The sequence below is a fragment of the Bufo bufo genome, chromosome 1 (genome assembly GCF_905171765.1).
Source record: "Bufo bufo chromosome 1, aBufBuf1.1, whole genome shotgun sequence".
In the NCBI taxonomy this organism is placed as follows: domain Eukaryota; kingdom Metazoa; phylum Chordata; class Amphibia; order Anura; family Bufonidae; genus Bufo; species Bufo bufo.
In genome coordinates, this window is record NC_053389.1 from 500,650,259 (window position 1) to 500,662,561 (window position 12,303).

Here is a 12,303-nt window from a genome sequence, read left to right on the forward strand (position 1 = left end):
CTGTGATTGGTTATTGAAATCAAAACGGGGCGTGGTCAGCAGACAGGAAACTGAGGAGCGCTGAGGATTCGTATCGCACTCAGGTTAGGTTACAGTCATGTGTGGACTACAAGTCACAGCATGCATCGCGTCTAGGGAGCCACATGACAAATATTGTAACGCAATAAACTTTATTGACTAGCGTGTGAATTGCACGGGTGGTTGTAGCGTCCAGCGCTGTGCGGTCCCTGAGTCTCCCTCCATGCTGTTTACCACATGATGTACATGAGCAGGTTACTGCAGTAGCACAGGCTGCAGAGACCATTTCAGGTTGGCTACCCATAATACTGTATACTAAGTGTATGGTATTCCATATGGAGCCATAGAGGTGAGGGGAATGCTAGGCTCTATTCAGACTGCCGCGTCTTTTCTGCCGCGTTACCTCCAGCTAAATGCACATGTGCAGTAAGTTTCTGGCATAGGAACAGAAAGGCGGAGACTTTCTGTTCCAGCGTGAATCCAGGCTCTTTTTATATATATATATATATATATTTTCATGAATCTGTGACGGAGGCTGCTGCCGATGTGAACCTAGCCCTGTGTACCTAGAAGGCGTCTGACACATCTGTGAAGTGCCCCACAGGCCTCTAGTACACCACTTTGGCCTCTGGCGGCATTTCCGATTGTGCACCAGACTGCTATTCTATGCAGCGTTATCTGGTAAAAAAAGGATGCCGCATAGTAAAACTCAGGATTCCGAGACGATACGGATTGTGTCAGGGTGCGTTCAGTGAAGCTCGCACCATTTCGTAAACAAGTTCCGTCAGTTTTGTCTGCATTTGCGCTCAGTGTTTCAGTTTTTTTCCGCGCGAGTGTAATCAGTTTTGTTGCGTTTTTCACACGAGTGAAAAAAAAACGGAAGACGTACAAACAACATCTCCTCGCAACCTTCAGTGAAAAATGCATTGCATCCAGATTAGGCTACATGCACACGACCGCTGTGTGTTTTGCGGTCCGCAAAACACGGATGGCGTCCATTTGCGTTCCGCGGAACGGCATGGACAGCCATTTATATAACTGCCTATTCTTGACCTTAAAACGGACAAGAATAGGACATGCTATATTTTTTTTTGCGCACCACGGAACAGAGCAACGGATGCGGACAGCACACGGAGTGCTGTCCACATCTTTAGCGGCCCTATTGAAGTGAATGGGTCCGCATCCGAGCTGCAAAAACTGCAGCTCGGATGTGGACCAAAACAACAGTCGTGTGCATGAGGCCTTACAATGCGTTTTACACTGAAGCCCCATCCACTTCTATAGGGCCAGGGCTGCGTGAAAAACGCAGCATATAGAACATGCTCCGATTCTCACAACGCAGAACTGATGCATGAAAAAAACGCTTATGTACACAGACCCATTGGAATGAATGGGTCAGGATTCAGTGCGGGTACTATGCGTTCACATCACGCATCTCACTTGCGTGGAAAACTCGCTCGTGTGATATGGGTCTAAAGAACTGTGGGGGGAATTTATTAAGCGCTGCACTCCAGAATTCTGGCAGAAATGGCTTTTAGTGTTGAGCAAATCAAGCTTGGGATCTGAAGTCGATTCGCTCCAGACTTCGTTTGAATGCTGTACGGAGACCCGTCTCCATACAGTATTCGAATGTATGGGCTCCGGCAAGGGAAATTCGTTATTTCCAAAATCTCGTGGGACTTGATTTTTCAACTTTAAAACATGGATCTGAAGTCGGCTTCGGTACCGAGGTTTGGATTTAAAGTTTAAAAATTGATGGCTGAGCCATTGTGCTGTCCTGGTAGCATGAAAGGTGACTACACTTGTTTCTACAAGAGATGTAGCGTGGCCACCTGTTACTAGGAGCTGTACTTGACTGTTTCCATTGGCCCTATAGACATTAAAATAAGCTTCAGGGCACATGTGTGACCACTGCTCCATGCACAATTCACCACCACAGTGAGGAGAAATGGGAGCCCCATTCTAAGGGCCCTATTACACTGCCTGATGTTTGGGCAGGACGAGCGCCTATAAATGATCAACACATCCATCCTTGCTCATTTTGGCCGATGCACAGAATGTGGGAGGATCCTGATGAAAGATGCAACTCGGCCGAGAAGAAGCTGCACAGTCAATTATCAGGAACAAATGTTACTATGAACGCTTGTTCCCAATAATTGTCCCAAATCTCGTCTGTAATAGGGCTTTAAAGGGGTTGTCCAATGACCAATCCTCAGGATAGGTCATCAATATCAGATCGGTGGGGGTCCAACACCCGGCAACTCCACCGATCAGCTGTATGAGGAGACAGGGCGCGCAGTGCGCGCGTTCTGTCTCCTCTCTTCCTGTCCGCTACTGCTGTCTATGGTTTTTCTATAGTGTTTTTGTTATACAGGCTTCATTTGGAGTGTGACTAACTCTTTTCAGACACTTGTGGCAATGAGGACGTTACAACTCATCTAGTGCGAGAGGTATATATATATATATATATATTGCTATTTATAGTAATCATTTCATGTTAACTTTTTTTCTGTTTTTAGACTGTTCATTAATAAGATGGAAGAAAAACCTCTAGATCTTGGCTCTCTTTCTTATATAAATGATCATATTGGCTTTTATGGAACCATGAAAAATTCTCCAGATGACTTTGTTGTAACAGAGATTGATGTCAATGGGCAGCTGGTTACAAAAGTCTACAAAGAAGTAAATGAAGAATTACAAACACAACAGAGTAATGACCGAAACATCAAAAAGCCGAAACTATGCCCAGGTGCCGTTGAGATTAAAGACACCCTTGATGGAGATATATGTGAGGCTTTGGTTGCGAAGACTGGTCATGTTTTTGAGGACCAAGATGTTCCCGAATGCGAGGAAGACCAGTATAATGTGCTTAATACTTTGTTGTGTCTGGATGTTGTGGAATCCCTAACTAACTTTGCATGTTCAGTAAGATCTGCCTTTGAATCTAAAGTAACCGGAGGTGAGCAACGGGAACTGTCTTTGGGCCTTTTTCCAGAGAAAAATTCTCGAGCCGGTCTCCACGGTGCTGTGCGACAGACATTCCCATTCCTCCTCACTTTTACCAGAAGCACGGAGCTTCTCGTTAAACCAAATCTGGATTACCAAGAGCTTTCCTTGCTGACATCTGAAGAGGAAGCAGATAAATTCTTTACATTTTTAGATGCAAAAGTAGAAAACTCAAGGTTTACATTTCAACCAGATGTCTGTAAAGAACACAGGACATCTGTACACCATTTCATCAGTAAGAAATTCGGGAAACTGGTAGAAACCAAATCCTTTTCTGAGAAATGCAATGATGGACAGCAGAAGGTGTGCATAACTGTTAGATTCAGGGAGAGAAGAGGCTCATCTGGAAAAAGACCGAGATCAGAGGAAACCCCTGACATATTTACAGGTAGGAATTACTGCGCTGATTGTCATCGGTCAGGGTCACTGCTCCATTGATCACTCTGTGGTAGATTTCTTTATTTTTTTGATAATTTTCTAATGCAAGAAATATTTTGTCTTTGTTCTAGCTTTTACCCTCGAGAAAAAGAACCTGGAAACTCTGGAAGCTATTGGTTACCTGGCTTCTGCGCTTGGTGTCCTCCCTTCAGACTTTAGCTATGCTGGTATTAAAGATAAGAAAGCCATTACATACCAGTCTGTGGTTGTGAAGAAAGTTACTCCAGAGAGGTGCAATAGTTCTCTTCTGAGATGATTTGGATTATATAATACCTCTAATGTACAGCTTCTAGAGCTTCATCTGTCTTTTTCTTTAGGTTACGTGGAGCTGAAGGACTACTGGAAAAAAAGGGACTGAAGATATATAACATACATCCTACTAACCAGCACTTACATCTTGGCCAGTTAAGTGGAAACCATTTCAGCATGGTTGTGAGAGATGTAAGATGTCATACTGGTGATCCATCAGAAGACCTTGAGAGGAGAGTTTATGAGGCAGCACATAAGATCAAGGTACTTTTGGCGCCAGCAGAACGACAAGATCACCTGATTAGTGTCTGATCGTTCATCAGGTGATCGACCTCATCTTTTATACAGGCCAATTATTGGAAAGGGGGCGTTCATACAAACCCTCATCCCTGATCAAATCGACCTAAATATCCATACATCTAAAAGGGGCTATCTGCGATGTCATGTGGCCTGGGTGCAGCTCAGCCTCATTCAATTCAATGGGACTGAGCTGTGCCCAGGCCACATGACCTATAGTCGTAATGTCCCTGGCCAACGGGAAGCAGCGAGAAGGCCGCGCTGCTACTGCGAGCACCGCTGCCTTTTCAAAAAGCTAATCGGCGGGGGCCCCAGCCGATCAGATGCTGATGACCTATCCAAAGGATAGATCAGCAGTTAGAAAAAGGCGGATAACCCCTTTAAGTCTAGTCCAATGTCCTCCTTGTCCACTGTAGACTTTTACATTGTAGTCTGCTTTTGTTGTTATGTATATTAAACTGTTCAGTCTTCAAAATCCTAAAACAAATGTAACTAATGTTGATATCTTAGATTAGGAGACAAGATGAGGGAAGAACATCCGATAATAATATTGAGTCTGTATTTTAATTGGCTAAAATCCTGTATTCACAGCGGCTGGGAAAACATGTATTGCTTTAAATGCACACACGTTTTGCTTCTATAGCAGAGTGTATGTGTAGGTCAACTTCCTCATATCAGACACGTGAAGTACTGTATGAAAAACTGAACACCAGTTTGACGAAAGGAACTGTTTAGGTCTAATATGTTGTCCATCAACTGTCAGGGTGAGACTGCTCCAGGGAAAATTCTAGACATTTTAACCTCTTGCCGACCACCCATTGACTATATGTATCCGGGTGATCGGTACATATCTCTGCATGGACATTTTAAAATGTCCTTGCCGAGACCGCAGCTGCACACTAATCGTGTAGCTGGAGGTGACATCAGGGCTCCCCATAGAGAAGGCAGGGATTGTTTTTTCCGCATCAATCTATACAGAGCGCTTAACCTCTTCCTGACATGGGTGTACATGTACAACACATGTTGGGTCTTTAAAGATGGTGCCCACTCAGAAGCTGAGCAAGTGCCGTAGAACCCGGGTCTGTTTTACACCTGGTGGTAAAGTCTGCGATGAGCGATAATACCAATGACAGATTTTTCACCCCTCAGATGCTGTGTTTAATTGCAACCATGATATCTAATAAGTATTTCCCTAGGAGCATCGCACTCAGATCGGGGGACCCGTTTCTGTAGCAGGGCTCCATAGGACCATAGCGAATCTCCAATAGACTGCAATGGTAATTCATCGCATGGTCAAGTCCCCTAGGGGGAAAAATGTAGAAAGAAAAGTAAAAAAAAAAATTTAAATCACCCTTTTTTTTCTCCTATAATAAATATAAATACAACAAAAAGTAAAGATAATAGACGTCACCATTTCCCAAAATGCCTGTATTATAAAAATATAAGTATATTTATCTCATACAACGCTGTAACTGGAAAAATCAAAATGGCTAATTTGACTTTTTTTTTTTTGTCTCTTCACCTACCAAAATATTTTTTTTGCTTTATAAGACATACCTGATTATAATCCGCACCTAGGTTTTATAAAAGAAAATCAGAAAAAAACTATTTTTCATCAGACCCCCCCTAATCCTTATTAGACCTCAGATCAGATCGCAAATCTGTGTCAGAACCCCAAACGTTATCAGACCTCAGATCAGACACTCAAATCAGACACCCAAATTTTATCGGACCGCAGATCAGAACCACAAACGTTATCAGACCTCAGATCAAACCCCCCCCTATTCAAACTCTCAATATGTATCAGATCTTAGATCAGACCTGCAGTCAAATCCCCAATCCTCATCAGAACTCAGATCAGACATAAAATAAATAAATTAACTAGGTTCTCCTGCTTCGGACGGTAGTGCCACTCTGTTCCAGCAGACTCTTCCTACACTCACTGCTCCCTGGTCTTCTTCTGGGCCCCATCCTGCACTATGACATGATATCACACAATGTCAGATCATAGTGCGCGCCTATGTGTACTATGTCCTGATTCGACACGCAGTCGGGACACTGTACGGCACGGCGCCCGGAAGAAGAGCAGGGAGCTGTGAGTACAGCATGCGCTACACTCACCGCTTCCTGTGCCTCCTGCATACTAAAGAACACTTCCATAATGAAAGCACTCACTAGTATTCGCTTTATAAGATGCACTGCCATTTTTTCCCCACTGTTGCGTCTTATAAAGCGAAAAATACGGTAATCAAATAGTCTTACGCACCCCAAAATAGTATCAATAACAGCGACAGATTTCCCAGCAAAAAATTAGCCCTGACACAGCTCCGTAGACAAAACTATGCATTGCTCATAATATGGCAATGCAAAGAAATAATCAGTTTTTATTATTTTTAATATATAAATGTGGTATCGGTGTAATCATACTGACCCGCAGAATGAAGGTAAGAGGTCAGTTTTACCACATAGGGAACGCTGTAAAAACGAAACCCATAAACTATGGGGGGATTTTAAAAAATAGAAAATCGTCCGGTCAGGAAGGGGTTAACAAGTGTTGTGTATAGAGATCCGGAAGTGGCAACGCCATTTTCTTTTCTAGTCTAAGCGGTCATATGACCCAGATCAGCTCTCCAGTGAGGCTGTACATGTCACTGAGTCACGTGCCACACAGGTGAGAGGTCACCACTGCTGCCAGTGATTGGCTGCAGCGGTCATGTGGCGCCCATCAACAGGATGTTGGTGCCAGAGCATCGTGAAGCTGCAGAGACAGCCAGGGAGCAATGCAGCCAGACATCTGGTAAGTATGAACCCCATCATGGGTCAGCCACTCTCTGAGGTCCTTTTAACCCTTAGATAACCCCTTTAATTAGAACATTGATAGAAAGTAACAGATAATAAGCTAAAGTCTGACATCAACATCAGGTTTCTAGCCGATTTCAACTAGTGCATACATTTTATTCAACAGTTTACATTAATGTATAATCTAGAATATATAAAATATTTAATCAAGAAAATAATATAAAATACCCAGATTTGCAGTTTATTATGCATAAAAAGTTGCATTTAATGTATGTGCCATAATTTACATAATATTACATGAGGTATCCATAGGCTTCACATTTACTCCAAATAGTGAACCAGAACATGAAGGGGGACACCTAGAACTCTTTTTCGTCATGCACAAACATTTGATAAGCTGTTCCAGTTGTTGATGCTACAAGGTATCTTTTATTGCTTGTATTTTATCTCTCATTGCAGAACAGAGGCTTTATCAACTATTATGGACCACAAAGATTTGGAAAGGGGCAGAATGTGCAGTCACATAAAATAGGATTGGCTTTACTGAAAGGAGAAATGGTATGTGTAGTTGGTTTAAGTGATGTGATCATTTTAATCTTACATAACAGACTGCTATATATACTCACTGACCAAAATAACGCACCCAGATAGAATTGGAGGATTGCTGTAAATGATTACAGGTGTGGTCTGATTAGACATGGGGTCTTACCACAAGAGTAATAGCACATAAAAGTGCTTCCCCCGCCACCCTATAAAAAAAAAAAAGGCTCTCAGAGGCTACTTCTGGGTAGTGTACCTCTTGATGACAGATTGTTGACCGCTAGGCATGCCTCTGTGGTGCACTCAAATATATTTTGTCCAGTTGACAGACTTTGAGACTGGACTGAGAGAAGTAGGATGGACTTTTCAATGAATTGCACGCCATGTAGGCCTTATGCCTAGCTGTTAGGAGGTGAGAGCAATCGTTCGATCCACCAACAAGCACAAGCAGGTCCCACAATTTTGTTGTCCATCATCCAGACACAGGCGACTCCTTCATTACACACCCCTATCTCTACCCAGACCGTTTTCAGGTGTTTAACAGAAGGAAATTTGGTGCCTTGGTGCCCATTACCTGTCCTGCCATTGACAGACTGCCATCGTCGCCATTGTTTGTAGTTTCCCAGAAATGTCTCCGCCAGATTGCAGCACTTCCATGGCCTGCCCAGTTGCTAGATTTCTCGGCAATCGAGCATTTATGGGACCAGATGGGACGCCAGCTTCAGCAACCTATGTGCGTGCAGGATCTACAGGCCCAACTGCAACATCTGTGGGCAAACTGCAGCAGGATACTATACAGAACCTGTATGCCTCCATGCCCAACCATATCTCATATCCAGGCTAGAGGTGGCCCAACAGGGTACTAGAGCCTCCTTTCACTTGTACAGTTTTCCCTAATAAACTTATCCTTAATGCCTTAGGCCTCCTGCACACGACCGTTTTTTTTTGCGGTCCGCAAAAACGGGTTCCGTTTTTCTGTGATCCGTGACCGTTTTTTCGTCAGTGGGTCCTCCTTGATTTTTGGAGGAACCACGGACATGAAAAAAAAAATCGTTTTGGTGTCCGCCTGGCCGTGCGGAGCCAAACGGATCCGTTCTGACTTACAATGCAAGTCAATGGGGACGGATCCGTTTAATGTTGACACAATATGGTGCAATTGCAAACGGATCCGTCCCCCATTGACTTTCAATGTAAATTCAGGAGTTTATATACCATAGGATCAGAGTTTTCTCCAATCCGATGGTATATTTTAACTTGAAGCGTCCCCATCACCATGGGAACGCCTCTATGTTAGAATATACCATCGGATTTGAGTTACATCGTGAAACTTATATACGACAGTATATTCTAACACAGGCGTTCCCATCGTGATGGGGACGCTTCAAGTTAGAATATACTACGAACTGTGTACATGACTGCCCCCTGCTGCCTGGCAGCATCCGATCCCTTACAGGGGGCTGTGATCAGCACAATTAACCCCTCAGGTGCCGCACCTGAAGGGGTTAATTGTGCGTATCATAGCCCCCTGTAAGAGATCAGGGGCTGCCAGGCAGCAGGGGGCAGACCCCCCTCCCTCCCCAGTTTGAATATCATTGGTGTGCGGCCCCCCTCCCTTCCTCTATTGTATTATCATTGGTGGCCAGTGTGCGGCCCCCCCTCTATTGTATTCATATCATTGGTGGCCAGTGTGCGCCGGCCCCCCCTCTATTGTGTTAATATCATTGGTGGCCAGTGTGCGGCCTCCCCTCCCCCGATCATTGGTGGCAGCGGAGAGTTCCGATCGGAGTCCCAGTTTAATCGCTGGGGCTCCGATCGGTAACCATGGCAACCAGGACGCTACTGCAGGCGTGGTTGCCATGGTTACTTAGCAATATTACAATATTAGAAGCATCATACTTACCTGCTGCGCTGTCTGTGTCCGGCCGGGAGCTCCTCCTACTGGTAAGTGACAGGTCTGTGCGGCGCATTGCTTAATGATCTGTCACTTACCAGTAGGAGGAGTTCCCGGCCGGTCACAGACAGCGCAGCAGGTAAGTATGATGCTTCTAATATTGTAATATTGCTAAGTAACCATGGCAACCAGGCCTGCAGTAGCGCCATGGTTACCGATCGGAGCCCCAGCGATTAAACTGGGACTCCGATCGGAACTCTCCGCTGCCACCAATGATGGGGGGGGGGGGAGAGGGGAGGCCGCACACTGGCCACCAATGATATTAACACAATAGAGGGGGGGCTGGCCGCACACTGTGCCACCAATGATATTACAATAGAGGGAGGGGGGGCCGGGGGGGGCCACACTGGCCACCAATGAAATTAAAACTGGGGAGGGGGGTCTGCCCCCTCCTGCCTGGCAGCACCTGATCTCTTACAGGGGGCTAAGATACGCACAATTAACCCCTCAGGTTACACACCTGAGGGGTTAATTGTGCGTATCTTAGCCCCCTGTAAGAGATCAGGTGCTGCCAGGCAGCAGGGGGCAGTCATGTACCCAGTTCGTAGTATATTCTAACTAGAAGCGTCCCCATCACTATGGGAACGCCTCTGTGTTAGAATATACTGTCGGATTTGAGTTTTCACGGATCTTCGGATCCGTCTGCATGAAAGTAGCCTACGGCCACGGACACGGATGCCAATCTTGTGTGCATCCGTGTTTTTTCATGGACCCATTGACTTGAATGGGTCCGTGAACGGTTGGCCGTGAAAAAAATAGGACAGGTCATATTTTTTTCACAGCCAGGAAACACGGATCACGGATGCGACTGCCAAACGGTGCATTTTACAATTTTTCCACGGACCCATTGAAAGTCAATGGGTCCGCGAAAAAAAACGGAAGACGGCACAACGGCCACGGGTGCACACAACGGTCGTGTGCAGGAGGCCTTATTCACACAGTCAGTGTTCAGACAGAAAATTTTCATCAGTGATTTTGAGCCCAAACTAGGTGCGGCTCTAAACACAGAAGAGGTGCAGATCTTCACCTTATCTCTGTGGAGACTTCAATCCTGTTTTTAGCTCACAATCACAGATGGAAATCACTGACCAAACACTGATGTGTGAATAAGTCCTCATGCACACGACCGTTTTTTTTTTAAGGTCCGCAAAAACGGGGTCCGGCGCATTGTTTATAGCACAGACCTGTCACTTACTCGGAAAAAGCTTTTATGCAGACGGATCTGCGGATCCGTCTGTGTGAAAGTAGCCTACGGACACGGATGCCAATCTTGTGTGCATCCGTGTTTTTTCACGGACCCATTGACTTGAATGGGTCCGTGAACTGTTGTCCATCAAAAAAATAGGACAGGTCCTATTTTTTTGACGGACAGGAAACACGGATCACGGATGCGGCTCCAAAACGGTGCATTTTCTGATTTTTCCACGGACCCATTGAAAGTCAATGGGTCCGCGAAAAAAAATGGCACAACGGCCACGGATGCACACAACGGTCGTGTGCATGAGGCCTTAGGCATAATATTGTAATCACCTACATAGATCACCTTTACACCTGCAAAGTTTCATTCGATTCCAATAACTCCTTCTTGGTGCGTTATGTTTTTTTGTCAATGAGTGTACATCATATCAGATAGACTTCCTGACTTGGAACTAATGGACCCCAACTATTGTTTTATGTTTACTTCTGTGATGTGTCACACAATATATGAATGCTGTGTTTACAATGAATAGCCTGATACTGCCGTGTACCCTCTGGACCCAATTGACTATAATGGGAACTGTTGGGGCTCTGGCCGCTCCCCGGCATAGATGCCGGGTTTCGGCTGATCAAAAATTGCTGCACGCCAAAAAAAATTTCTGGCTGAACCTCGATTCCCATTATAGTCAATAGGGTCCAGCAGGTAAGAAACACTACCCGGCTCTCTACGGCAACCGCATGCAGCCAGATTACTGTGTTATTTGGATCTGCTGGAGTAATATTTTGTTTTGTGCTGTGGCATTTGGTTCTGCTGGGACAGTATTTTGTGCTGCACTGTGGTATTTGGTTCTGCTGGGGCAGTATTTTGTGCTGCACTGTGGTATTTGGTTCTGCTGGGACAGTATTTTGTGCTGCACTGTGGTATTTGGTTCTGCTGGGACAGTATTTTGTACTGCACTGTGGTATTTAGTTCTGCTGGGGCAGTATTTTGTGCTGCACTGTGGTATTTGGTTCTGCTGGGACAGTATTTTGTGCTGCACTGTGGTATTTGGTTCTGCTGGGGCAGTATATTGTGCTGCACTGTGGTATTTGGTTCTGCTGGGACAGTATTTTGTGCTGCACTGTGGCATTTGTTTCTGCTGGGGCAGTATATTGTGCTGCACTGTGGTATTTGGTTCTGCTGGGACAGTATTTTGTGCTGCACTGTGGTATTTGGTTCTGCTGGGGCAGTATATTGTGCTGCACTGTGGTATTTGGTTCTGCTGGGACAGTATTTTGTGCTGCACTGTGGTATTTGTTTCTGCTGGGACAGTAATTTGTGCTGGACTGTGGTATTTGGTTCTGCTGGCGCAGTATATTGTGCTACACTGTGGTATTTGGTTCTGCTAGGGCAGTATTTTGTGCTGCACTGTGGTATTTGGTTCTGCTGGGACAGTATATTGTGCTGCACTGTGGTATTTGTTTCTGCTGGGACAGTATTTTGTGCTGCACTGTGGTATTTGTTTCTGCTGGGACAGTAATTTGTGCTGCACTGTGGTATTTGGTTCTGCTGGGGCAGTATATTGTGCTACACTGTGGTATTTGGTTCTGCTAGGGCAGTATTTTGTACTGCACTGTGGTATTTGGTTCTGCTGGGGCAGTATATTGTGCTGCACTGTGGTATTTGTTTCTGCTGGGACAGTAATTTGTGCTGGACTGTGGTATTTGGTTCTGCTGGCGCAGTATATTGTGCTACACTGTGGTATTTGGTTCTGCTAGGGCAGTATTTTGTACTGCACTGTGGTATTTGGTTCTGCTAGGGCAGTATT

The 12,303-nt window shown here is 45.0% G+C and overlaps 1 protein-coding gene across 4 annotated transcripts in view; it reads left to right on the plus strand.

Annotated features, from left to right (window-relative positions):
- The first annotated feature begins 33 nt into the window (after positions 1–33).
- Positions 34–12,303, plus strand: part of PUS7L (pseudouridine synthase 7 like) — a 38,391-nt gene continuing 26,121 nt past the window's right edge. The window contains exons 1-5 of one of the 4 annotated variants that reach the window (XM_040410727.1): positions 35–83; positions 2,538–3,412; positions 3,534–3,693; positions 3,780–3,975; positions 7,267–7,365. In XM_040410727.1, coding sequence (XP_040266661.1) covers positions 2,554–3,412; positions 3,534–3,693; positions 3,780–3,975; positions 7,267–7,365 — 1,314 coding nt within the window. In that variant the 5' untranslated portion in view covers positions 35–83; positions 2,538–2,553. Of the gene's footprint in view, positions 84–190; positions 310–2,537; positions 3,413–3,533; positions 3,694–3,779; positions 3,976–7,266; positions 7,366–12,303 lie in introns of those variants that run through there. The other 3 variants (XM_040410737.1, XM_040410744.1, XM_040410750.1) reach the window with 3 other exon arrangements.